This window comes from Pelophylax lessonae (genome assembly GCF_965119305.1).
Source record: "Pelophylax lessonae genome assembly, chromosome: 6".
NCBI classification, from domain to species: Eukaryota; Metazoa; Chordata; class Amphibia; order Anura; family Ranidae; genus Pelophylax; species Pelophylax lessonae.
The window spans coordinates 329778056-329804688 of NC_138773.1; the positions used below are offsets into that span (position 1 = coordinate 329778056).

Consider the following 26633-nt stretch of genomic DNA (forward strand, 5'->3'; position numbering starts at 1 on the left):
CACTGCTATTACTGTCACATTCCCCCCGATCCCTCCATAAAGAGTACCTGTCACTCCTATTACTGTCACATTCCCCCCGATCCCTCCATAAAGAGTACCTGTCACTGCCTATTACTGTCACAAGGGATGTTTACATTGCTTGTGACAGCAATAAAAGTGATGAGAATTTTATTTCTTTTTAAAACCTGTAATAAAGTTTAAAAAATAAAATAAATAGGAAAAAAAAATAAAAATTTTAGCCGCCCCCGTCACCGTTAGCTCGCGCACGAAAGTATACATATACGGAAGTCGAGCCATGAATGAAATTACTGTTCAAACCACACATGTGAGGTATCGCCGCGATCGCCAGAGCGTGAGCAATAATATAAAAAAAAAACGAGCTACAATCTAACTCTAAACTGGTACCCGTTAAAACATTTTAAAGCGTCGCCTATTAGTTTGTCGCCATTCAACGGGTGTGCGCAATTTTAAACCGTAACATGTTGGGTATCTATTTACTGGGCGTGACATCATCTTTCACATTATACAAAAAAATGGGCTAACTTTACTGTTTAGTATTTTTTAAATGCAGTGAAATGTGATTTTTCGTAATTATTCAAAAAAAATGGCGTTTTAAAGACCGCTGCGCAAATACCGCATGACAAAAAATATTGCAATGACCAACATTATATTCTCCAGAGTCTTTGCTAAAAAAAAAAATATACATATATAATGTTTGGGGGTTCTAAGTAGTTTTCCAGGAAAAAATACTGATTTTAACTTGTAAACAAAAAAGTGTCCGAAATAGTGCTGGGGCTTAAGTGGTTAAGGCTTGACATGTTGGGTATCTATTTACTCAGCACAATCTCATCTTTTATATTTTATGCCAACATTTTTGTGCCCTGAAATTAACTTTAGTATATATAGAAACGTTGTTTTTCGTAAATTGTATTATCGTGCGACATAAAAAATGTAAACTACCACTAGCTGTCTGCTGTCAGAAGTTTTTCACATTATCTTCAGGCCTAAAATGATGTTTTAACCAGTTTCCGCCTGGCCAATAGCAGACTGACAGGTGGATGGTGGCTTTCTTATCCTGAGTGGACGTCATAAGATGGCGCTGTACTGCACTGGAGACAGTATTTAAAATAAAAAAAAAATGTAATTTTAAATTTCTTAAATTAAAATCTTCAAAGATCCCACCCTGCCTCTTACTAAATACATTAGACTGTCTACTTTCCAAAAAGGGGTAATTTGGGGGGTGTTTGTACAATCCGGACATTTTTGGGCCTCAAGAAAAAGTCTGTCAGTACATCAGAATTGATCAGTTTTCAGATATCTCCCATAGTTTGTGGACTCTATAACTTTCCTATAGATAGACTAAATAATATACACTGATTTGGGTTATTTTCACCAAAGAAATGTAGCAGAATACAGTGTGGGTTAAATTTATGAAGAAAGATTTTTTTATTTGGAAAAAAAAAAACCCAAAAAAAACCCAGCGGTGATTAAATACCACCAAAAGAAAGCTCTATTTGTGAACAAAAGATAAAAATGTCGCTTCCTTTCAGCCATCTGAGGTCGCCATGGCTCCCCAGAAAAAGACAGCGACCAAGGGCAGCAAGAAAAAGAAGCAGCTCTTGAAGTTCACCTTGGACTGCACACACCCTGTAGAAGATGGCATCATGGATGCTGCTAACTTTGAACAGTTCTTGCACGACCGCATCAAGGTGAATGGAAAAGTTGGCAACCTGGGTGGCGGAGTTGTCACTATTGAGAGAAGCAAGAGTAAAATCACTGTGACTTCAGAGGTGCCATTTTCTAAGAGGTACTTGAAATATCTGACCAAGAAATACCTGAAGAAAAACAGCCTCCGTGACTGGCTCCGTGTGGTTGCTAACAGTAAGGAAAGTTATGAATTAAGATACTTCCAGATCAACCAGGATGAAGAGGAGGAGGAAGACGAAGATTAAATGTTGGATCTGGATGTTTGTGTTTTTTTGTTTTTGTATGGCCCAATTAAAGATGGGAACATAAAAAAAAAATGTCATATGGGTACAATGTTGCATGGCCGCACAATTGTGATTCAAAGTCAACAGCGCTGAAAGCTGGCCTGGGCAGGAAGGGGGTAAAAGTGCCCGATATTAGAGGAGTTTGGGCCAAAAAATTAAAAAATTGCTCTGGTAGTGAAATGGTTAAAAGTCTCTTTTTTTTTTTTTTTTTTGATCAGGAGATCAGACCTCATGACACTCCTTACCCGAGTATCTCTCTGTGTGTTATTTCTCAGCTTTCTAATATTTACTTTTACTTTGTAGCTTTTATCTTCCTTGTAAGAGCCGGTTCACACTGGGGCGACTTGTCAGGCGACTTGGTCGCCTGACAAGTCACCTTGGGTCGTCTGCCATAGATTAGCACAGGAAAAAAAAACAAAAAGGAGAAGCGCTCTAAGTGTAGACAGTTTAATAATACATAAGAAGCAATGTGTGTAGTAACTCACAAGACATAAGTGAAAGTCAGGCTGTGTAACATCATCAGATCTTTAAAGCATCCTCTGGGGGGAGGGAGGTGGTGATGTCCAATCCAAAGCGCCGTCCGTGGCTGAGTAGATGTTTAATGGGAGGAAATAAAGCCGGCAGCCTCCCGCCTCAGTGTACGATGAGCGGTCAGATGGAAGTGACCGACGGCTGCAAGGTTCCGTGGATGGATGGACGCTCTCCCGTCACCAGGGGTGATGAGTTCAAACAGCAAAGGAACGGCAGGCACGACGCGTTTCTGAGCATGCGCGGGGTCGATGTACCCGGCGCGCTCTTTCCTCAGGTGCTGGAGAGCCGTGGACTCTACAAGGTTTATATCTAGCTCAGTTAATTAGTGATTCACCGCAGCTGGAACAAAAGGGGAATGCCTCGGGATAAAAAGGATTTGGAACCAGAGCTGAAAGCAACCAGTTCATGGAAGGACAACAACTTTAAAATCAATTATACTTGAATGTACAGCATTAAAAACATAAACAATTAAAAGCATATGTTAAAGGTGGATTGTACTCGATTGGCTGGCCACAAATTCACATGTATGGGGCTGAAACAATAATTTCTCATAAGAATCAGATATATACCAAAAATGGATGATAGGAGATAATCAGTGATAATATTCAAAGTTAGACAAATGAGCATGAACTGATCATGACTCCTAAACATGATAATAAAGATAAAATTACAAATATATATGTACATGAAAAATCATGACTAATCATTTGTCTAACTTTGAATATTATCACTGATTATCTCCTATCATCCATTTTTGATATATATCTGATTCTTATGAGAAATTATTGTTTCAGCCCCATACATGTGAATTTGTGGCCAGCCAATCGAGTACAATCCACCTTTAACATATGCTTTTAATTGTTTATGTTTTTAATGCTGTACATTCAAGTATAATTGATTTTAAAGTTGTTGTCCTTCCATGAACTGGTTGCTTTCAGCTCTGGTTCCAAATCCTTTTTATCCCGAGGCATTCCCCTTTTGTTCCAGCTGCGGTGAATCACTAATTAACTGAGCTAGATATAAACCTTGTAGAGTCCACGGCTCTCCAGCACCTGAGGAAAGAGCGCGCCGGGTACATCGACCCCGCGCATGCTCAGAAACGCGTCGTGCCTGCCGTTCCTTTGCTGTTTGAACTCATCACCCCTGGTGACGGGAGAGCGTCCATCCATCCACGGAACCTTGCAGCCGTCGGTCACTTCCATCTGACCGCTCATCGTACACTGAGGCGGGAGGCTGCCGGCTTTATTTCCTCCCATTAAACATCTACTCAGCCACGGACGGCGCTTTGGATTGGACATCACCACCTCCCTCCCCCCAGAGGATGCTTTAAAGATCTGATGATGTTACACAGCCTGACTTTCACTTATGTCTTGTGAGTTACTACACACATTGCTTCTTATGTATTATTAAACTGTCTACACTTAGAGCGCTTCTCCTTTTTGTTTTTTTGCTCTAACAGAATCTCCTCTTGGTCTGTGGAAGAGCGGCTCAGTGTTTATGAACTACTCCTTTCTGACTACACGTCGATCCCATACAATACAGTAAATTTATTCCATCAGCTTTATTTAGTGTTTTGCTTTTGTCCTTTTCCCTCCCCCTCCCCCCCCCCCTCCCCCTTCTCCTTGCTTTTTTAATTGACTCATCATACCCATCCCCTGTGTTGGAGGTTTTTAGCGCTCTGGTTTCACATATGATAGATTAGCACAGGATCCATTCTAATAGGACAACACAAGTCGCTCCGACTTAGAAAAAAGGGTCCTGTACTACTTTGGGGCGACCTGGAGCGACCTGCATTGACTTCAATGATATGAAGTCCGTGCATGTCGCTCCGAGGTCACGGTGCGCGCTGTGCACCACGATTTCACAGGTCGCCCCGGCAAGTTGGGTCACCCCTATGTGAACCGGCTCTGACTGTTCCTGGTGATCAGAGGTTGTTACTTTTCTTATAACAATGAAGAATCGGAGGGGGAAGGGACAATGAAGGAGATGACAGAGAGAGGACAATGAGGACACAGGACAGACGTACGAGGCTGGAAACCCAATTGTATTAGAGATGATTATTTCTGGAGCAGACTGGAAATAAATAGTATTGGGATGATGGTATTTAAAGGGATTTATTAGCTCCCCCACCCCCTCCCACGCCACCAGGACATACCTGATTTCATGGTGAATGTCTGGTCAGTGGAATTGACGATGATGTCCGTATCCTCCTTTGTTATATCCCCAGTTTTCACCTGATAAGTGACCGATCCGATCGTCATTTCATGGATCCCCGATGTCGGCGTCCTCACTGTGCCAAAGACGATGACAGATGAAAGAAAGAGATATTATCCCCATCCAGGACTATTCCAGCATTCTTCCTCAACTCTGCCAGCAATACTACCAATCAATCTCTGCTGATCCATTGAGCCACACATCTTTGTCATATCTGATTTTTGATGAAGCCAGCACATACCACCCCCCCCCCCCACCCCCCAGTGATTGCACCACTTTAGAGTCCTCCAATCTCCCCAATGAACTCAAGCCCTGAAGAAGGGGGAGAACTTGGACCCCTCGAAGCACGTTGGTATTCTGTTTGGTACAATGTGAGCAAATATCAATGTTAAAAGCTCTCAGACCTTTGTTTGGAACTTTCATTTGACTTTGTACATGTAAAGCTGAAAACGAAGGCAGAGAGTATAGGAATAGGTTGTAGGGGGTCCTGCTGCTCTGAACATGGACAGGCAGCTTCACACCATCTGTTGCCCTGGGTGAGGCATCTACCAGTCTGTTGCCATCCCCACTCACCTGAACCGTCTCTGGAACTGGTATATGAGCTCTGGGAGGTTCCTGGTGCCAACATATCACTCTCAATGCTTACTGCACCATTTCTGTCCTTCCGGCTGTTGAGTTCTTTGGAAAACTCCTATACAAGATGCAGAAAACAGTTCTATAATACTTCATTATACATATACACTGTGTACAAAAGAGTTATTTCATACAATCCTCACAATTTGAGCCCAGCAAGAGAATAAGGACCCTTGCTCTCTGTGTGGAAGCAGTAGTCTCTCTGCAGAGGTCTGGCATGCCCCCTGCAGAGTCAGAGTTAGAGCTCTCCAATCAGCAGGGAGTGTGAGCTTTGCTAACTGCAAAGCTATTGGCCTGACTGAGCAGGGGGCATGTCAGACCTCTGGAGAGAGAGACACACAATCAGGATGTGGCTGCTTTCTACAGAAAAGAAAACGGTAACTTTGCTAGCCTTTTGGTGATTTGAACTGACTAATAGTTCACATATGTAGACGGTTTTACTTGGAGAATAGTAATTCTGTTCAGCTGGTCTTATTATTTAGACACTTCTGCTGCACTGCATAGCCCAAAAGGTGGCACCACTATTTCCTCATTCAGCTTGACAGCTTCCTGGGCAACCTGCCTGCCCAGTGAGCAATAAACCTGCAGTAAGACCCATGAATAAGCTCCGGGGGGGGGGCGGAGTAAAATGTGTTTGGGGCGTGGCCTGGTGTTTGGGGTGTGGTCTGTCTCTTTCATTCCATCATAGGACTCCATGGATGTCCAGCACCAAGGATCTTTCCTCTCTTCCATCCAAACCTGCAGTAAGATGTGCCCAGTGAGCGGGTCTCTGTGTATCTCTATGCTTCTAACAGATGCCCTGGACTCCAGCTTTTTGATCTGAGCTACAAGGAGCAGCTTCAAGTAATACGAGTGATGTTATTACACGCAGAGAATTTCTGACATCTTGAAGAACTTGTCTCTTCAGAAATAAGGAAACAAGCCTTTTACACGCACCTCCTCCATACCCTGTGTGACAGTATTCACCGTCAGAGGCGGCTCTAGGCTTTGTGAGGCCTTAGGCAGAATTTAGAAACGAGGCCCCACTCATCCCCTTTGCAGAGGTTAAAGAGGTTGTAAACTCGTTTAACTTTTTTTTTTTTTTTTACAACCTGAAAGACAAACACATAATGAGCTAGTATGCATCGCATACTAGCTCATTATGAAATACTTACCTTAGAACGAAGCCCCCGCCGTGCCGCTCACTCACCTGTATGACGGGCGGCATGTTCAGTCGCCCGTCTTCTGGGATCGCGGCATCCGGCCATCTGATTGGCCGGAGCCGCGGTGACGTCACTCCCGCGCGGGAGCCGACGGTCACGGCACGGGGCTCTGAAGGAACGGCACCAGCGGCCGTTCCTTCAGAGCGCATGCGCCAGTGACGTCACTGGCGCATGTAAGGTAAATATCTCCTAAACGGTACATATATAGGAGATATTTACAGTACCTATAGGTAAGCCTCATCATAGACTTACCTAGGGTACAAGTTACAGAGGAGGGTTTACTTCCTCTTTAAGGAAGAACCCAGAGGCTGATTGCTGCTGCTGCTTGTGTGGATGGGATGTGTACTGTGGAAATCACATGGGATGAATAGGAGAGGGATGGGACTGGGAACCATGGGGTTGGGGAGAAGGAGGAGGGAGTAAAAAGGGGGGAGTGGGAAGATGATGAGGGATGGGTAGAGGAAAACCGGAGTGAAACTGGGGGATCCTGGTCTGTATAGCAATAAAAAAGAAGGATTTGTACTCGCATGAGGGGGACAGACAGGGGGACGGACAGGGAGACAGACGGACAGGGGGGACAGACAGACAAGGGGGACAGACGGACAGGGGGGACAGACGGACAGGGGGGACAGACGGACAGGGGGGACAGACGGACAGGGGGGACAGACGGACAGGGGGGGACAGACGGACAGGGGGGGACAGACGGACAGGGGGGGACGGACAGACAGGGGGGACGGACAGACAGGGACGGACAGGGGGACGGCCAGTGGGACAGACAGACGGCCAGGGGGACAGAGAGGGAGACAGGGGGACAGAGAGGGAGACAGGGGGACAGAGAGGGAGACAGGGGGACAGACGGGGGGACAGAGAGGGAGACAGGGGGACAGACGGGGGACAGACAGACGGTCAGGGGGACAGAGAGGGAGACAGGGGGACAGACGGACAGCTAGGGGGGACAGATAGGGGGACAGACGGACAGATAGGGGGACAGATGGACAGATAGGGAGACAGGCGGACATATAGGGGGACAGACGGACAAATAGGGGGACAGATGGACAGATAGGGGAACAGACTGACAAATATGGGTACAGATGGACAGATAGGGGGACAGACGGACCGTTAGGGGGACAGACGGACAGATAGGGGGACAGACGGACAGATAGGGGGACAGACGGACAGATAGGGGGACAGACGGACAGATAGGGGGACAGACGGACAGATAGGGGGAGAGACGGACAGATAGGGGGAGAGACGGACAGATAGGGGGAGAGACGGACAGATAGGGGGGACAGACAGACAGGGGGGACAGACAGACAGACAGGGGGGACAGACAGACAGACAGGGGGGACAGATGGACAGGGGGACAGATGGACAGATAGGGGGACAGATGGACAGATAGGGGGACAGATGGACAGATAGGGGGAGAGACGGACAGATAGGGGGACAGATGGACAGATAGGGGGAGAGACGGACAGATAGGGGGGACAGACAGACAGGGGGGACAGATGGACAGGGGGACAGATGGACAGGGGGGGACAGATGGACAGATAGGGGGACAGATGGACAGATAGGGGGACAGGCGGACAGATAGGGGGACAGATGGACAAATAGGGGGACAGATGGACAGATAGGGGGACAGATGGACAGATAGGGGGACAGACGGACAGATAGGGAGACAGACGGACAGATAGGGAGACAGACGGACAGATAGGGGGACAGATGGACAGATAGGGAGACAGACGGACAGATAGGGGGACAGATGGACAGATAGGGAGACAGACAGACAGGGGGGACAGACAGACAGGGGGGACAGGGGGGACAGATGGACAGGGGGGACAGACAGACAGACAGGGGGGACACACGGACAGACGGGGGGGGGGGGGACAGACAGGGACGGACAGGGGGACGGCCAGCGGGACAGACAGACGGCCAGGGGGACAGAGAGGGAGACAGTGGGACAGACGGGGGGACAGAGAGGGAGACAGGGGGACAGACGGGGGACAGAGAGGGAGACAGGGGGACAGACGGAGGGACAGAGAGGGAGACAGGGGGACAGACGGGGGACAGACGGACAAGGGGACAGACAGACGGTCAGGGGGACAGAGAGGGAGACAGGGGGACAGACGGACAGATAGAGGGACAGACGGACAGCTAGGGGGGACAGATAGCGGGACAGACGGACAGATAGGGGGACAGACGGACATATAGGGGGACAGACGGACAGATAGGGGGACAGATGGACAGATAGGGAGACAGGCGGACATATAGGGGGACAGACGGACAAATAGGGGGACAGATGGACAGATAGGGGAACAGACTGACAAATATGGGTACAGATGGACAGATAGGGGGACAGACGGACAGATAGGGGGACAGATGGACAGATAGGGGGACAGATGGACAGATAGGGGGAGAGACGGACAGATAGGGGGAGAGACGGACAGATAGGGAGACAGACAGACAGATAGGGGTACAGACGGACAGATAGGGGTACAGACGGACAGATAGGGGTACAGATGGACAGATAGGGGGACAGATGGACAGATAGGGGGACAGATGGACAGATAGGGGGACAGATGGACAGATAGGGGGACAGATGGGGTACAGATGGACAGATAGGGGGACAGATGGACAGATAGGGGGACAGATGGACAGATAGGGGGACAGATGGACAGATAGGGGGACAGGTGGACAGATAGGGGGACAGACGGACAGATAGGGAGACAGACGGACAGATAGGGATACAGACGGACAGATAGGGGGACATATGGACAGATAGGGGGACAGATGGACAGATAGGGGTACAGATGGACAGATGGGACAGATGGACAGATAGGGGGACAGACGGACAGATAGGGGTACAGACGGACAGATAGGGGTACAGACGGACAGAAAGGGGGACATAGGGGGAGTGTGGGCGGGGCAAGCACAGGTGGAGAGGTCGGGAGGAGGAGCAGAAGCAGGCAGCAGATCTCTCTCCTCCCCCCTCTGTGGTCTGTGAGGGAGGGGGAAGTGTCACCGCCGCGACTTCAGTATTTGGCTGTGATCCGGAGATGTCAGTGAGCTCCCATTCATGAGCTGCTCCTGATCACAGCTCGGATTCTCCTGCTTACAGATCGGCCGGGACTCGGTCTCGGAGTCAGGATTGTGCTGATGGCAAGGAGATCCCTGCTGCCAGCCTCAGAGGAAACTCTTTAACTGGCAAATTAGGCGGCCGCGAGGCCCCTGTGAGTGCGAGGCCTGAGGCAACCGCCTAATTTGCCTAATTAGAGAGCCGCCTCTGTTCACCGTCACTGGAATTTAAAGACAGATAAGTAATGGTTTGGATTGCATCATATTTGCCAGCAATATCTCCATATAGAAATCTTAAGATTTTATTCCCATTTGCCATGAAATCTGTAATTCCTAAATGCTGTGTATATTACATATCCTTTTGTTTGTGTATTGGGAGGGAATGTGGATTGCCCTGTCTCATTGTTAAGTGCTAATGACCTCCCATTGTTCTGTGTCTGGCTATTGTGTACATTGATTGCCCCCTGGGGGCTTCTGTCACATTACACATGGCAGTCCTTTTGGTCAAGCTATAGGATCAATCCCCGCTGACTCATTTTCAAGTCCTCATTTGCATGGCTAAGGAGGACCTGAAGGAGGACTACATGAACTTTACAATTGACCAATAGGAAAGTGGTTGTTGGGGGCAGGATGTGCCAAATTCTGTATAAAAGTGTGATGTGTACTTCCAATAAATGTCTTCCTGTTTGAACTTACATACAGCCTGCCTGGTGTTTGTTCTAATGGATTCCGAACGGCACATAGCTGTAGTTCGGATCCCGGAGCCTTGGTTGATCAGACGTTGCGATCTGCAAGCTGACTCACTAGAAGCAGAGGAGTGTCGGGAGAGCGGAAGCGAGTGAGAAAGGGTCTCGTTACACCCTGCAACTCAACCCAATGGTGGCCCCTGTGTGTCAAGACACTGAGATCCGGTATTCCAATCATTCTTGGTGAGAGGACACATTTTCAATGTGTCTAGGAGGGTATGAGAGCAATTCTTGTCGGCTATGGGGCAGGAACTGCAGATGCCCCCCCATTCGAAGATCTTGGGGTCATATATGCCCATCAATGCCCAGAACAAGGATGGCCATAAACCTCAGAAGATGACTGGATGTGCAAGCACAATCTGGACACTAAACATTAGGGGCATCAAGATAGCTTTATTATCTATACAGCATTTTGTTTCAAAGTCATCAGACAAGGTGGTTCTGTACGTCCAATCTTTTGGAGATACAACAGCTTTCAGCTTAGCAGATTAACTGCAGTTCATAAATAGGACACTAGATGTCGCTAATGCTCAGTGATATGCTATGCATTTCTATGATGTGTTGTAATATCCTGTACACTGTACTGAACTTGTTGGTTATCTCTTCCTGTTCTGTTGTTCTTATTACAATGAGGTGACATCTTTGCTTTCTGTGTTATGTTCCAATAAAGAAGCCAGTTCCTGTTTACTCCACAATGTCTGATCTGAATGGACTCCGCTGCACCCAGTGATCGCACTCTGCAACAGGTTATGGGCCCAAGATCCAGATAAAGATCGACATAAGGAAGCTTTCCAGTAACATCTCCTATAGAGGGAAAAATGTCCGGAAACTCAGAACTTAAACTCTCAGTAGCCAAGCTGAACAATGACAATTATCAGCTATGGAAGTTTAAAGTGGAAATGCTATTATCTAGAGATGACTTCTGGGAGGTTACCACTACAGAGAGGCCACAGGACAATAATCAGGACTGGGACAAGAAAAACAGACAGGCACGGGCCACCATAAGCTTACTAGTGGAGGATGATCAGCTCATTCATATACGCCATGAGGACACAGCGAAAGGCATGTGGGATGTGCTGAAAAGACTGCATGAAAGATCCAGTTTAAACAGCAAGCTTTTTCTACTGCGGAAACTTTACAAAATGAGACTTAGTAGAGAACAGGACATGCAGGAGCACATAAACGCAATGCTTGAAGTGATTGCGCAACTCAGATCAATCGGGGAGAATATAACAGACAGCCACGCAGCAGCAATGTTGTTATGCAGTTTGCCCGATACATATACTGCACTGATCAATGCACTGGAGACACGACCTGAGACAGATCTGACGCTAGCATTTGTAAAAACCAGGCTCATGAGTATCAGAGAAGAAAGGAATTAGTGCATGACTCCACAGAAACCGACACCAGAACCGCTCTTAAAGCTACAGACGCAAGGTTACACAGGAAAGAGACCAGAGTGTGTTTCAGATGTCACAAACAGGGACACATAAATAGACTGTACTATATGGAAAGCAGAGCAAAGAAGACAGCGCCCCTCTGATGCTAAACAAAAGGTCAAAGCCACAATCAATGATCCATGGGAAGGAAACTGGAATTCCACATTTAAAGCTACAGGCAACAATATATGTCAAGGCTGGTGCATCGATTCGGGGGCAACCAGTCACATGACAAGTGATAGAAGTTTTTTCACAGAACTTGATCTGAACAACAAAGAAACTATTTATCTTGCAGATGGAAGCAAAATACATGCAGAAGGATATGGGCATGGAACCCTTGTATGCCCTGATGATGCGGGACACAACCTAGCCATACCAGTGAAAGAGGTGCTTTATGTTCCTAATCTAGAAGGAGGACTATTATCTGTGAAGCGTCTAACAGCCAGAGGACTCACTGTAACATTCCAAGGTGACAAGTGTTCAATCCTAAACGGCAACCAGACAGTAGCAAGTGCCAAGCTGGATGATCATCTATATCACCTCGACATAGTGAAGGAAAAGGTGAGACTATGTACACACAAGCACAATGACTGTATACATATATGGCACAGACGTCTAGGTCACAGACACCCAGAGTGCATACAGGAACTACAGAGGAGAAATCTGACAAGGGATCTAACAATATCCCCTTGTCCAATTACTGTTAAGTGTGAATGTTGCATTAAATCCAAAGCTACAAGAGCAACACTTCCCAAAGTCAGTCAGAAGAGAGCTTCAAGACCACTTGACTTAGTTCACAGTGATGTGTGTGGTCCCCTAAACCCACCTACACCTGGAGGCAAAAGGTACATAGTGACTTTCATAGACGACTATTCAAGATACACAGTCACCTACCTAATACAACACAAGAGTGAAGTTTTTGACAAATTACAAGACTATATAATAGATATATATATATAAAGACCAGTAACAAGTTTAAGAGGAAGCCTCTCATACTTCGGAGTGACAATGGAGGTGAATTCACAGGATATAAGATACAAGAGTATTTAAAACAGAATGGAATAGAACATCGAAAGACAGTCCCATATACACCAGAACAAAATGGAGTAGCTGAAAGAAAGAACAGAACTCTGACTGAAATGATCAGATGTATGCTGACAGACTCTGGACTACCACAAAAATACTGGGGTGAAGCAGCTATGACAGCTACATATTTGCAGAACAGACTTCTTTCCAGAACAATAGAGAAAACTCCATATAAACTTTGGCATAATGAGAAGCCAAATGTAAAACACCTAAGAGTTTTTGGATGCAAAGCATTTATCTACATACCTGAAGAAAAACGCACCAAACTCCAAAACAGAGCATTTGAAGGCATCTTTGTTGGATACAGTGACAATGTCAAAGGTTACAGAATCCTTAATCCCAAAACAGACAAGGTTACCGTTAGCAACAGCATAACTTTTGTTGAAGATTTCAGAGACCATGTAATGACAACGGTAGAAGCAAGAATAGAAGAGAAAACTGACATTGACCAGCCTATCTCTGTAACTTCTGAACAAACAGTTGAAGTGAGTGCAGACTCTACCAGTACTGAAGAGCAGACACAAGAAGGCTCAGACACAAAACCGAGACATTCAACAAGAGAAAACAAAGGTAAACCACCTGTACGTCTCTCATACAAAGCAAGTACTGCCAGTATCAACGAACCTGCAACCTGGGAAGAAATATCTCAGCCTTCAGAACAAGAAGCAAATAAATGGATAAAGGCTGCTGATGAAGAGATAAAATTCATGCATGACACTAAAACATGGACACTTACAGAACTACCACCCGGAAGGAAAGCCATAGGCTGTAAATGGACTTTTAAAGTGAAATACAATGCAGATGGCACAATTAGCTATTCTCAAAAAATACGGAGAGGACTATGACGAGACATTTGCACCAGTTGTCAAGCACACTACAATACGGACTTTACTGACAATAGCCGTCACAAGGAAAATGCAAGTGGAACATTTTGATGTGAAAACCGCGTTTCTACATGGCGAGCTAATGGAAGAAATTTACATGGAACACCTGCCAGGGTTCAAAGATGAACAAAGGCCTGACCTAGTATGCAAACTTCGCAGGAGTATTTATGGTCTAAAGCAAGCAGACAGAGCGTGGAATATAAAAATAAATGAAGTGCTTACACATCAAAACTTTCTGAGGAGTAAAGCAGACCCCTGCTTATACACAAAAATTGGCAGACAGATGGGTCTATATGCTTATTTATGTGGATGATATCCTGATTTGCTTTGAGCAAGAAGGGGATGAAGCAGAAATCCTAGAAAAACTAAATCAGAACTTCAACACCAAAGATCTTGGCAACATAAAGAAATATCTCGGCATCCAGATCGAGAGAGAGGAAGATGGCAGCTTTCTTCTGAACCAAAGACACAAAATACAAGAAATAATTGAAACATTTGGAATGGAAGACGCCAAACCAGTAAAGTCTCCAATGGAAACCAACTACCTAAAGGAGATGAATTGCCAAGATAACCCATTACCTACTAATACTCAATACAGGAAGGCAATAGGAAAATTGCTGTATCTTACCACTGCTACAAGGCCGGACATTGCAGCAACTGTTGGAATCCTATGCAGAAAGGTTTCGATGCTAAGTCAAAAGGACTGAAATGCTGTAAAGCGAATCATTCGCTATCTTAAAGGGACTTCGCACTACAAGTTAAAGTTACCAGCAAGCAATGAAAGCACCTTACCAGGATATGTGGATGCTGACTGGGCAGGAGACACCAGCGACAGGAAATCTACCAGTGGCTACTTATTTTTTCTTTCAGGAGGTGCCATCAGTTGGACTAGTAAAAAGCAACTCTCTGTTTCACTGTCGTCTACTGAAGCAGAATACTTTGATGCAGCGCAAGCAAGCCAAGAAGTTATATGGCTGAGACAGCTATTAACAGATTTGGGTCAACCACAGTTGGGACCAACAGAAATCTATGAGGACAATCAAGGATGCCTTGCACTTGCACGCATGGAAGGAGTTAATTCAAGAACCAAGCACATTAATGTGAAGTTCCACTTTCTTAGGGATCTTCAAGAACAAGGTCTTCTTGAGTTACTTTATTGCCCAACCGAGCATATGACAGCAGATATCCTTACAAAGCCTCTGACCTCTGAAAGACACTCAAGGCTTACAAAGAAGATGGGTTTAATAGACTAAGCCTTAGCTGTTGAGAAGGGGTGTTGGAGATACAACAGCTTTCAGCTTAGCAGATTAACTGCAGTTCATAAATAGGACACTAGATGTCGCTAATGCTCAGTGATATGCTATGCATTTCTATGATGTGTTGTAATATCCTGTACACTGTACTGAACTTGTTGGTTATCTCTTCCTGTTCTGTTGTTCTTATTACCATGAGGTGACATCTTTGCTTTCTGTGTTATGTTCCAATAAAGAAGCCAGTTCCTGTTTACTCCACTATGTCTGATCTGAATGGACTCCGCTGCACCCAGTGATCACACTCTGCAACACAATCGACTTTTCCTCTGAAGGTCGGTCATTTGACAGAGTCTCTCCTGGAGCCCACACACAAGATCTCATACAGGAGATAATATTTCATATCTGTTGTCAGCTTTAATTAGCTTTAAATGGAAACAATACTGTGCCAATTAACCGCTTGCCAACCGCCGCAAGTACATATACTGCGGCGGTCAGCCCCGGCCAGGCAAAGTGACGTATATATACGTCACTAGCCTGTGACCGGCTTGTGAGCCAATAGCGGGCGAGCGCACGCCCGCTGAGGCGCGCGCCCGCCCCGGCTCGTTCACTAAGGAGTCAGTGCGTGTGACCGGCGGACCTGATGTCCGCCGGTCACTCGGCGATCGTCGGTAGAGCGGGAGAAAGGCAGGCGGCTAATGTAAACAAAGCCGCCTGTCATTCTCCCCTGTGTAAAAATGGAGATCAGACGATTCTACTATGTAGGACCGTTGATCTCTGTTTTTACAGTAGTAGACCTGTCCCATCACAGTTAGAATCACGCCCCTAGGACACACTTAACCCATCACTCTCCAATACAGTTAACCCCTTCCCTGCCAGTGTCATTTTTACAGTAACAGTGCATATGTATAGCACTGATTACTGCAGTAATGTCACTGGTACCCCCAAAAGTGTCAAAAATGTCAGTCAAGGGTCCGATCTGTCCGCCACAATGTCGCAGTCCCGCAAAAAAAAAAAATCGCAGATCGCCGCCATTACTCGTTAAAAAAAACCCACCAAAAATGACAAAAAATTTTGATTTTTACATTTTTTTTGGGGAATTTCATATAAAAAAATGTGAAAAATATTGTTATTTTGGCAAATTTTACGCTCTTTTTTTGTTTATAGCGCATGATCATAAAATCGCGTAGGTGATCAAATACCACCAAAAGAAAGCTCTGTTTGTGGGAAAAAAGGACGGCAAATTCGTTTAGGTACAGCGTCGCACAACCGCGCAATTGTCCGTTAAAGTCATGCAGTAAAAAATCGAAAAAAAAACCCTGGTCGGGAAGGGGGTAAAATCTTCTGGGGCTTAAGTGGTTAATATTAATTTCTAAAAGTTTTTTTATGGTTTTTAAATGATTTATTCTATCTTTTTATTACCATATGTATACAATCTGCAATTATTTTGCAAATATACATTTCATACACAAAAATGATTCCCGAAGCACTATGAGTTAACCAAAGAGACAGCAGTGTAAGTGGTTCACCTTTACTCTCTGTCTCTGATTAAAAACCTTGGACAAAGCCACATAGAAGGAGGGGGTAAAGTCCCTCCTATGGAGGAAGGGGTGGGGGGGCGTTGCTCTAGAGGGGAGGAAGAGAATCACTTTTCTGGTGGGGGAGAAGTCTCAGCTCTGAGAAGGTGAGGGGAAGAAGTCATTATTCTGAACAGGAAGGGGAGGAGTCCCTTCTCTGACTTTTGTTTGTAAGAAATATACACTCTATTGTCAAAAGTATTGGGACGCCTGCCTTTACCCGCACATGAACTTTAATGACATCCCAGTCTTAGTCCGTAGGGTTCAATATTGAGTTGGCGCACCCTTTGCAGCTATAACAGCTTCACCTCTTCTGGGAAGGCCGTCCACAAGGTTTAGGAGTGTCTATGAGAATGCTTGACCATTCTTCCAAAAGAGTATTTGTAAGGTCAGTCACTGATGTTTGACGAGAAGGCCTGGCTCGCAGTCTGCGCTCTAATTCATCCCAAAGGTGTTCTATCGGGTTGAGGTCAGGACTCTTTACAGGCCAGTCAAGTTCCTACACCCCAAACTCGCTCATCCATGTCTTTATGGACCTTCCTTTGTGCCCAGTCATGTTGGAACAGGAAGGGGCCATCCCCAAACTCCTCCCACAAAGTTGGGAGCATGAAATTGCCCAAAATGTCTTGGTATGCTGACGCCTTAAGAGTTCCCTTCCTGGAACTAAGGGGCCAAGCCCAACCCCTGAAAAAAAAAAAAACCCACACCATAATTCCCCCTCCACCAAATGATTTGGACCAGTGCACAAAGCAAGGTCCATAAAAACATGGATGAGTGAGTTTGGGGTGGAGGAACTTGACTGGCCTGCACAGTGCTGACCTCAACCCGATAGATAACCTTTGGGGTGCATTAGAGTGGAGACTGCGAGCCAGGCCTTCTCTCAAACATCAGTGCCTGACCTCACAAATGTGCTTATGGAAGAATGGACTTTGTTCGAAATCAGGGACAGTTGGAAGCTATGAACTTACTACAGAACCATGGTCAATCTAGAATCCACTGGCCCACTGACCCCTCGTTTGGCAGAGATCACATGACCATGTTCCTGGCCCTCCGGGTAATTTGGATCCTCTCTTTGGAAACTGGCTGAAACACCCATCACCACTTCTTTATCAAGTTGTGTCACTCCAAACGACAGCTACACTTCAGGCATTGTCTGTTAATTCTCCCCCAACGTTTATGGACTCTTGGCGGCATTCCCAACTAGCTCACTTTGTTCGGAAACTGCCTAAACCCCTACGAACATACTCAGATCTTACACCCGTGGAGAATGTTTTTGACTCTCCACTCCATCCACTAGGCCTCTATCCTCTTTTTACAAAGCGCTGTTGGACCTTCACACCCCTAAGGCTGTACCCTTCCTCTCCACATGGGAAAAGGACTTAGACAGCTCAGTTTTGGATGTACAATGGACCACTATACTCCAACTGACCCATTAATCCTCCATCTCCTCACTCACGGCAGAAATGAACTACAAACTGCTCACTCGCTGATATCTTACACCAGTGACTCTTCATTGGATCTTTCCTTCTATCTCTGAAAAATGTTGGAGGGGCTGTGGGAGTAGGGGGACTTATGCTCATATTTGGTGGTCCTGTCCTATTATACAAACCTTTTGGAAGGAAGTACTCTATTGGATCAATAAGATTCAAGGGTCCCCAGTCCCGGATGACCCGTGGACGGTGCTATTTCACTCTACTATTGAACCCCCCCACAAATACAAGCGATCTATCACTCCTCATCTTTTAAATGCCTCCAAATCCCTTATTCCCAGACTTTGGTCTCAAACCTCCGCACCCTCTACCCCTGTATGTTGTACATTGTATACTCCTGTATGTTGTACATTGTATACCCCCTGTATGTTGTACATTGTATACCCCTGTATGTTGTACATTGTATACCCCTGTATGTTGTACATTGTATACCCCTGTATGTTGTACATTGTATACCCCTGTATGTTGTACATTGTATACCCCTGTATGTTGTACATTGTATACCCCATGTATGTTGTACTTTGTATACCCCATCTATGTTGTACATTGTATATCCCTGTATGTTGTACATTGTATACCCCTGTATGTTGTACATTGTATACCCCTGTATGTTGTACATTGTATACCCCATGTATGTTGTACATTGTATAACCCTGTATGTTGTACATTGTATACCCCATGTATGTTGTACATTGTATACCCCATGTATGTTGTACATTTTATATCCCTGTATGTTGTACATTGTATACCCCTGTATGTTGTACATTGTATACCCCTGTATGTTGTACATTGTATACCCCTGTATGTTGTACATTGTATACCCCCTGTATGTTGTACATTGTATACCCCTGTATGTTGTACATTGTATACCCCTGTATGTTGTACATTGTATATTCCTGTATGTTGTACATTGTATACCCCCTGTATGTTGTACATTGTATATCCCTGTATGTTGTACATTGTATACCCCTGTATGTTGTACATTGTATACCCCTGTATGTTGTACATTGTATACCCCTGTATGTTGTGGTCTTTAAGGTGCCCATCTAATAGTTTTTTGAAACTATCGATGCTCCCTGCTGATACCACTGCTTGTGGAAGAGAATTCCACATCCTTACCACTCTTACAGTGAAGAACCCCTTACGTATTTTAAGGTTAAGGCCTTTCCTCTAGTTTTAGTGAGTGGCCACGTGTCTTATTGTATTTCCTTTCTCTGAAAAGTTTATTCCTTATGCTGGGGTCACCAGTACAGTATTTGTACATTGATATCATATCCCCCCTCAATCGTCTCTTCTCCAGAGAGAATAAGTTCAGTGCTTGTAGTCTTTCCTCATAGCTGATGTCCTCCATTCACCTAATTATTTTTGTTGCCCTTCTCTGGACTTTCTCCAGTTCCAGCACATCTTTCCTGAGGACCGGTGCCCAGAACTGGACAGAATACTCCAGATGCGGCCGGACCAGAGTCTTGTAGAGCGGGAGAATAATCTCTTTATTTCTGGAGTGAATCCCCTTTTTTATACATCCCAGTATTCTGTTGGCTTTGCTTGCAGCGGCTTGGCATTGCATGCCACTGCCAAGCCTGTTGTCTACCAGCACCCCCAGGTCCTTTTCCATCCTAGACTCACCCAGTTTTCAAGGATCAAGGTGGGTAGGGTAGTGGGGGAGGGGAGATTGTATTTAATTACAATATTGCTTTAACACAGTTAACACTTTGAATCCCAAACTATTATTCATATTAATTTTCACTTACCATTAGTGTATCTTTATCATTGGGGTGCAGAATGAAGTTGACTTCTCTCAGATGTTGGGGGTTACTTTTGCTGCTGAACTTGAGAATCTCTTCACACATGAAAGAGGCGGCGGTCCTTTTTGGAAATCCCAGAACTCCGGTTCCGATGGCCGGGAATGTTATGGATCTCATTTTGTTCTTCTCTGACTCACACAAGCAGCTCCTCACTATGTCCCTGAAAATCTACAATGTAACACAGTTATCAAAAACCGACCTTAGCAAAGAGGCAACTGGCCAGGATATCACTCGGTAAAAATCCTAATTTGTGATATATTTACTGTATATACATTTGGCAGCTTATCAGTCCTTGGGTTTGGCGGCCACATTGGTTTTCATTTTTTTTTTTTTTTTTTTTCAAATATTTTATTTATGCAAGATCACACTTACAGGTTATTTACAAATCAATACATCATTTTTCTTGCATATCCATCACTTTAATGTGATATATCAACAAAACCGAAACAAAACAAAACCCAAAAAGAAAAAAAAAAAAAAAAAGGAAAAGGGGGGAAGGGGAGGCCACCTTGGATTCACCCAGAATAGTACTACTCAAACCTAGGGACTAATTCCCTGACCTTCTAACTCAGTAATGGCTGTTAAACTCTCTGAGCATAGTAAATTCTTCCCCCGTTCTGTTAAGACAAACCTGTTCCATGCGCCCCATGTTTTATTATAAAATTGCTTTTTAAATTGTGCAGAGAGACGCAAGTCTTCCATTTTATTAATATCTTCAATTTTTCGGGCACAATCACTGATCGTTGGAGGAAGAGGTGTTTTCCAACGTAAGGGTATACAAGATTTAGCTGCGTTCAAAATATGGAACAGGATGGATTTCCTGTAACTCTCAAAGGGCAGGGTGGAAACATGCAGTAAAAAAAAAGCCGCATTATTCGGGATCTCCCTCTCAGAGAATTCTTGGGCTAACGCATACACCTCTCCCCAGAAATGAGCCAGGCGAGGGCATTCCCAAAAAATATGTAAGATGGTCCCCGGTTCCTCCTGGCATCGCCAGCACTGATCTGAGAGACTTGCAGAAAACTTATTCAATAAAAAAGGCACCCGGTACCATCTCGTAAGTAATTTATAATTAATTTCCTTCACTTTGGTACAAACGGGGGTTTCCAATGCCAATGTAATGATATCCCTTTCTTGTTTCACCGTGAACCTACAGTTAAGATCTCTTTCCCATTTATCCAGGCAGGGTAATCGTTTGCCCTCTGGAGGCAACGCCAATAAATGGTAAACTTTAGATAATAAATTCGGTAGTACGTCATTACCCACACAGTATTTTTCAAACGACGTTAGGTCCCTAGTCAATGACTTAGGAGCAGGAAGAGTTTGTAAAAAGTGATGCAGCTGGATGGCGTTCCAAAATGGTAGACGATAGGGGCCGGATGGGTCGGTAAGGCCTACGATAGTAGGCCAGTTATTGTCCCAAATGAAAGTTGAGGCCTGTCCAAAACCCTTTTTCTTCAAGTCTCGTAAAGGTTGAACTGTAATCCCCGGGGCAAAGGCTGGGTTACCCAGTACTGGAATCAGTGGAGAATCAACTGAAGTTAGCACTGATCGTTTTATTAGTGATCTCGCGACCTTTAAAGTTGAACCGATTATAGGGTGTTGCACAATATCTTGGGGTAGATATTTATAACACCATATAGCCCCTCCTAAGTCTGCCTCTGATTGTAGTTGTTCAATCTGTGCCCATTGTTTAAAGCTGGAATGTCGTCTCCAGTCAATAATTCTTCCTAAGTGCGATGCCTGATAATATTTATAAACATCTGGGAGAGCTAAACCACCTTTTGACTTAGGCCAAGAAAGCTGGGCACGGGAGATACGAGGTTTTTTTTTGGCCCAAATGAAGCGAGTAAATAGCGAGTGAACTTTTTTAAAAAAAGAGGGGGGGATGGCAATCGGTAGTGTCTGGAATAAATAGAGCAACTTAGGGAGTATGCACATCTTTAAAAGATTGCATCTCCCGAACCATGAATGTAACCCTGTTTGCCAACCTTCCAAGAGTCCGCTTATACTGGTTAGTTGAGCGGGGAAATTGACCTTATAAGTTGCGACTAAGTCCGAAGGGATGTTTACGCCCAGGTACTGAAGAGCTATATCAGTCCATCTAAACGATGTAGTGGATTTAAGATGGAAGAGTGCACTAGACGTTATACCAATACCCATGGCTTCCGATTTGTTATAGTTTATTTTCAGATTAGATAATCTTCCGTAAATATCGAATTCACGTAAGAGATTTGGTATGGAAGTCATTGGTTTTGTTAGTGAGAATAATAGGTCATCGGCATATGCCGAGACCTTGTGCTCCGTCTTCTCTACCGAAATCCCTGAGATATCGGAATTTAAACGTACCCTACGTATAAAGGGTTCTAAGGTCAAAACAAAAAGTAAGGGGGATAACGGGCAACCCTGACGCGTGCCATTAACTATATGGAACGAGTCAGAGAGAAGCCCGTTAGCCTTTACTTGCGCTGAAGGGTCAGAGTAGACTTGGGAGATCCAGGAAATCATATTTGCCCCCAAGCCAATCTGTCGTAAGACTGCAAACATGAACCGCCAGTTGACACGGTCGAAAGCTTTTTCAGCATCGGTGCTCAAAAAAATGCTAGGTGTATTAGATTTCGCAGCTATATGAACAAGATTTAGTACTTTAATAGTATTATCCCTTGCCTCCCTCTTTGGGATAAATCCCACTTGGTCCAAATGGATCAATGATTCCAGATGGGGCGAGAGTCGTAGTGCCAGGAGTTTCGTGAAAATTTTCAAATCAGAATTTAAAAGGGATATTGGGCGATAACTGCCGCATACTGATAACTCCTTCCCTTCTTTTGGGATAAGGGATATATGAGCCCTCAGGGTGTCAGGGTGAAGAGAAGCACTCAGTCCTAAGTCATTGAATAGGGAAACCATATGAGGGCCAAGTATCGGAAAAAATTTACAATAATAAGATACTGAAAAACCGTCAGGCCCAGGAGCCGAATCCAGCTTCATGGAGTTTAGTGCACACCTAAGTTCCTCTAGAGATATTTTCCTCTCAAGTTCTTGTTGAACTTCTGGCGAGAGAGCTGGGAGCTCAGCTGACGTAATATATTCGTCCATTTGGGATAACGGTACCTTACTATCTGGTAAATCATATAAAGATGCAAAAAAATCGCGAAAGGTCTGAGTTATCTGTTGTGGCAGGGACATTTTCTGTCCTGATGGGGTAAGAATATGCGGGATATACGCTACCCGCCTCTGTTCCCGTACTGAGTGTGCCAATAGTTTTCCACATTTATCTCCTGAGATGTAGGTATGCTGACGGCACTTCTGCAGGTCTGCCTTCACTTTAAAATATAGAAGATCGGTAACTTGTTTGCGTAGTGAAAATAATTCCTGTTCTACCTCTAAACTTTGACGTTTTTTATGTATTGATTCTAAATCATGTATCCTAATAAAGAGAGAGTTCAGGATTTCATTTCTCGTTTTCTTAATATGGGCGCCGTTCTTAATTAAGATCCCCCTGATTACTGCTTTGTGTGCTTCCCACACCACGCCTTTATCGCAGTCCGACGATTTGTTAGTAGAAAAATAGAAATCAAGTTCTTTAAATACCTCCTCAACTACTGACTGATTTTGTAAAAGGCTCTCATTAAGTTTCCAGAATCGCATACCTGTCGAAGCCACCTCCGACAGGGCGTAATTTAATGATATCGCTGCATGGTCTGAGTACGTGATAGACTCTATACTGGTCTTTTTAACTGCATGTAGATCTCGGTGTGGAATTAAAAAAAAATCTATCCTAGAATAGGATCTATGTGGGTGTGAGAAAAAAGTATAATCCCTTTCTCCAGAATGTTGCATACGCCATATATCTACAAGTTGGTTATTGTGTATCGTCTGCAAGATCCGCTTATGTATGCCAGGAGAGACCGAGGAGCGCCCTGTTGAGGTATCAACTGCGGGAATCAGTGATATATTGAAATCACCCCCGACGATCAGTCGCCCTTCTGAGAATTTTGCTAGTTTAGAAAGAGTACGTATGATAAAATGATCTTGATTATCATTAGGTGCATAAAGCGTCGCCAGGGTGACCACAACATCTCCCACCCTGCCCTTGAGGAACAAGAAACGACCCTGGTCATCCTTGTAAGTCTGAGTTAGTGACCATGGTACCCTACCCGAAATTAGTATTGATACGCCCCTAGATTTTGCCGTCGCGCTGGTCGAATTGTAAGTCAGTGGGTAGTGCCGATTTCTCAAGGCCGGTAGTCTATCCTCCCTAAAATGGGTCTCCTGGATAAAAGCTATATCCACTTTACGATGTCTAAGGTCATTGAGTAACAACTTTCGCTTTTGTGGGATATTAAGTCCCTTTGCATTTAATGAGAAAATCCTGAGTGAATCCATCTGACCGAAAGAAAAAAGAAAAATGAAAAAAAAAAAGGGGGAAAAAAAAACCTAAGTACGCAGAAAACCTGCGCAATGCGCATTAAGGTGAATCTCACCTAAAAAAAAATGCGCGGGCCTAAAAGGGGCGGTAAGGAGGAAAGAGAGCAAGTAAATTTAGAATCCCATTCTCAATCGACCGGACCAGCTAATTTTCCAAGTATGTTCATATACAAAATATCTACGTATACAGTATGGCACATAAAAAAGAACAAAAAAAAAAAAACATGTTTCACAGCACTTTCCAAAAATGTGAGAGAACAAAAAAAAGGGCAAATAGCAACAGAGAAACACATCACCGTGAAAAAAAAAAAAAAAATCACACAATTTCAAAATCACCATTCTTGCATGGGCAATTCGGATGTACCAATCCCGTAGAGGAAGAGGGCAAGAAAAGGGAGGAGAGAAGAGAAAAAAAAAAAAAAAGCCCACAGGAGGGGGCGGGGGAACTGAAACAGGGGCAGGTATCTATAAACTCCGTTGCACCCTTAATGTAGCCCCCACATAGCCACTGGAGGTATTCAACTACATTTTAGGGGTAGAGATAGATCCGCCCTGCCCAGTACCTAGTTTAATGTATTCCCTTGCAAACATTGTAACCCCGCCTCTCAATGTTTCTGTAACGCTTCCTTTCCCCTTTCTCCCTCCTCTCCCCCCCCCCCCCTTTCTGCCCGTCCTTCCCTTCTTTAAATAAATTACCTTAAATGGCAATGGATAGAAGAGAGAGGAAAGAGGAAAAAAAAAATAAACAAAAAAATAAATAATTCATTTGTCCTTTCCCTTTCCCCCATCCTTTCCCTTTCCCCTCCTCCCTCCCTCTCCTCTCTCCCCTCCCCTTTAACTAAATATATAAGGATCCTGCAAAATATGTACAGGGGTAGACCTTTTTTTTTTTTTTAAAGCACTAGATCAATGTTGTTTTTTTAATCTAATGCTTTACATTGTAGAGGGGAGATCTGAGTTCTTATTTACCCCAGATCGCTCCATAAATAGGACCTAACACTGCTTGTTTCTATCACAAGTAAATTTAGGAGCCCCGTGTCCTGCTTATCCGTACCCACTAGATTTTCCAAAAATACAGTGCATATTTATATGAAACATAACATGTCTTCTGATTCAAGCAATAAAGACCAAAAAAAAAAGAAAAAAAGAAAAAGGGGGCAAGCAAACATATGTATGGTCCTTTAAGGAGAAGATAATCTGTTCTGTAGTGAGTAAGGTTTATAAAAAAAAAAAAAAAAAATTTTTTCTCCCGGGGAAAAAAAAAAGAAGAAAAAAAAAAAAAAAAAAACTAATTGGACGCAAAGAAAGGAACTTAGTGATGGAATGAGATTCATGGGCATATCAATAAGGTCGAAGAAACTTAGTTCATTCTCTGCTGTCCTACAGGTGGACATCCGAAGTTTATTCCAAAATCTGTTCCTAAAGAGAGGTTATAGTGGGGACGTTCCCATAGCTTGCGCCCTAAAGAAACTGGGGTCAGTTGTTGATCTTGGTCTTCCCTATATTATGGGTTAGGCACAGTGTCCCGACAGTTTCCCCAGCGCAGGTAATAAGTGACTAACCATGGTGTTTTATGGTGAGTGTTCTTTTCTCATGTACGCTGATTACTGTATACTCCTGAAATGTGGTTTGTACAAAACTAATTTTTATCTGTTAATGATTGTTGCATGTGCGGTTTTCATTTTTTTAAGCCTAAGAACATTTTCTGCAAGTAGCAGAAAATTCCCATTGCAGTGTCCTTGTAACTTCCTGTGCATGGAACTGAAATGTCAAACAATGTTATCAGCTTTACCAAATATATGATGCAAACTACAGAACACCGAACACCTCCCAGACAAAGGAGATGAGAAGAGGGGAAGGTGTTCTGTATTTCTAGAGTTCCTAGAGTTTGTATTCCTAGACTGCTCCTCCATAGATCTAGTGCAATCATTACGTTTTTTCACCAGTGGCGGGCCATCCATTGGGGGCGCAGGAGCGCCGCGCCCCCTATCCATGCGTCCGGCCCCTAATCTACATGCAGGGTGCCGGACGCATGGATTCCAATAGGGTTTTTTTTTTTTTGAAGCATGTGATTAGAGCCAGAGGCTCTAATAGGCTTCAAGAAAGGGTGGGCTCGGGGCACAGAGCACTGCACCCCGGGCCCACCCATTTGTGTGACAATAGCGAAAGAATATTAGCTATTATCACACTGATTCTCCTCCCAGCCAATCCTGAGACCTGTTTCCCGATTGGCCGAAAGGAGAAGCCATGCTATTGGCCAAGGAGGAGGAGGGAGGAGACGCAGG

The 26633-nt window shown here is 44.5% G+C and overlaps 2 protein-coding genes across 2 annotated transcripts in view; one reads left to right on the top strand and one right to left on the bottom strand.

The window, feature by feature from the left end:
- The window catches only part of LOC309558763 (protein mono-ADP-ribosyltransferase PARP14-like), a gene marked incomplete at its 3' end in the record, with an annotated part of 187137 nt that overhangs the window by 35743 nt on the left and 124761 nt on the right, over positions 1-26633 (bottom strand). The window contains exons 8-10 of the mRNA XM_082261811.1: positions 19867-20088; positions 5310-5427; positions 4678-4839 (exon numbers count right to left, since the gene is read on the bottom strand). Coding sequence (XP_082117937.1) covers positions 4678-4839; positions 5310-5427; positions 19867-20088 — 502 coding nt within the window. The remainder of the gene's footprint in view (positions 1-4677; positions 4840-5309; positions 5428-19866; positions 20089-26633) is intronic.
- Positions 1544-2024, top strand: LOC309558838 (large ribosomal subunit protein eL22). Its single transcript, XM_082261921.1, has one exon. It carries the CDS (start codon positions 1566-1568, stop codon positions 1950-1952), a length of 387 nt encoding a protein of 128 aa, XP_082118047.1. The 5' UTR covers positions 1544-1565; the 3' UTR covers positions 1953-2024.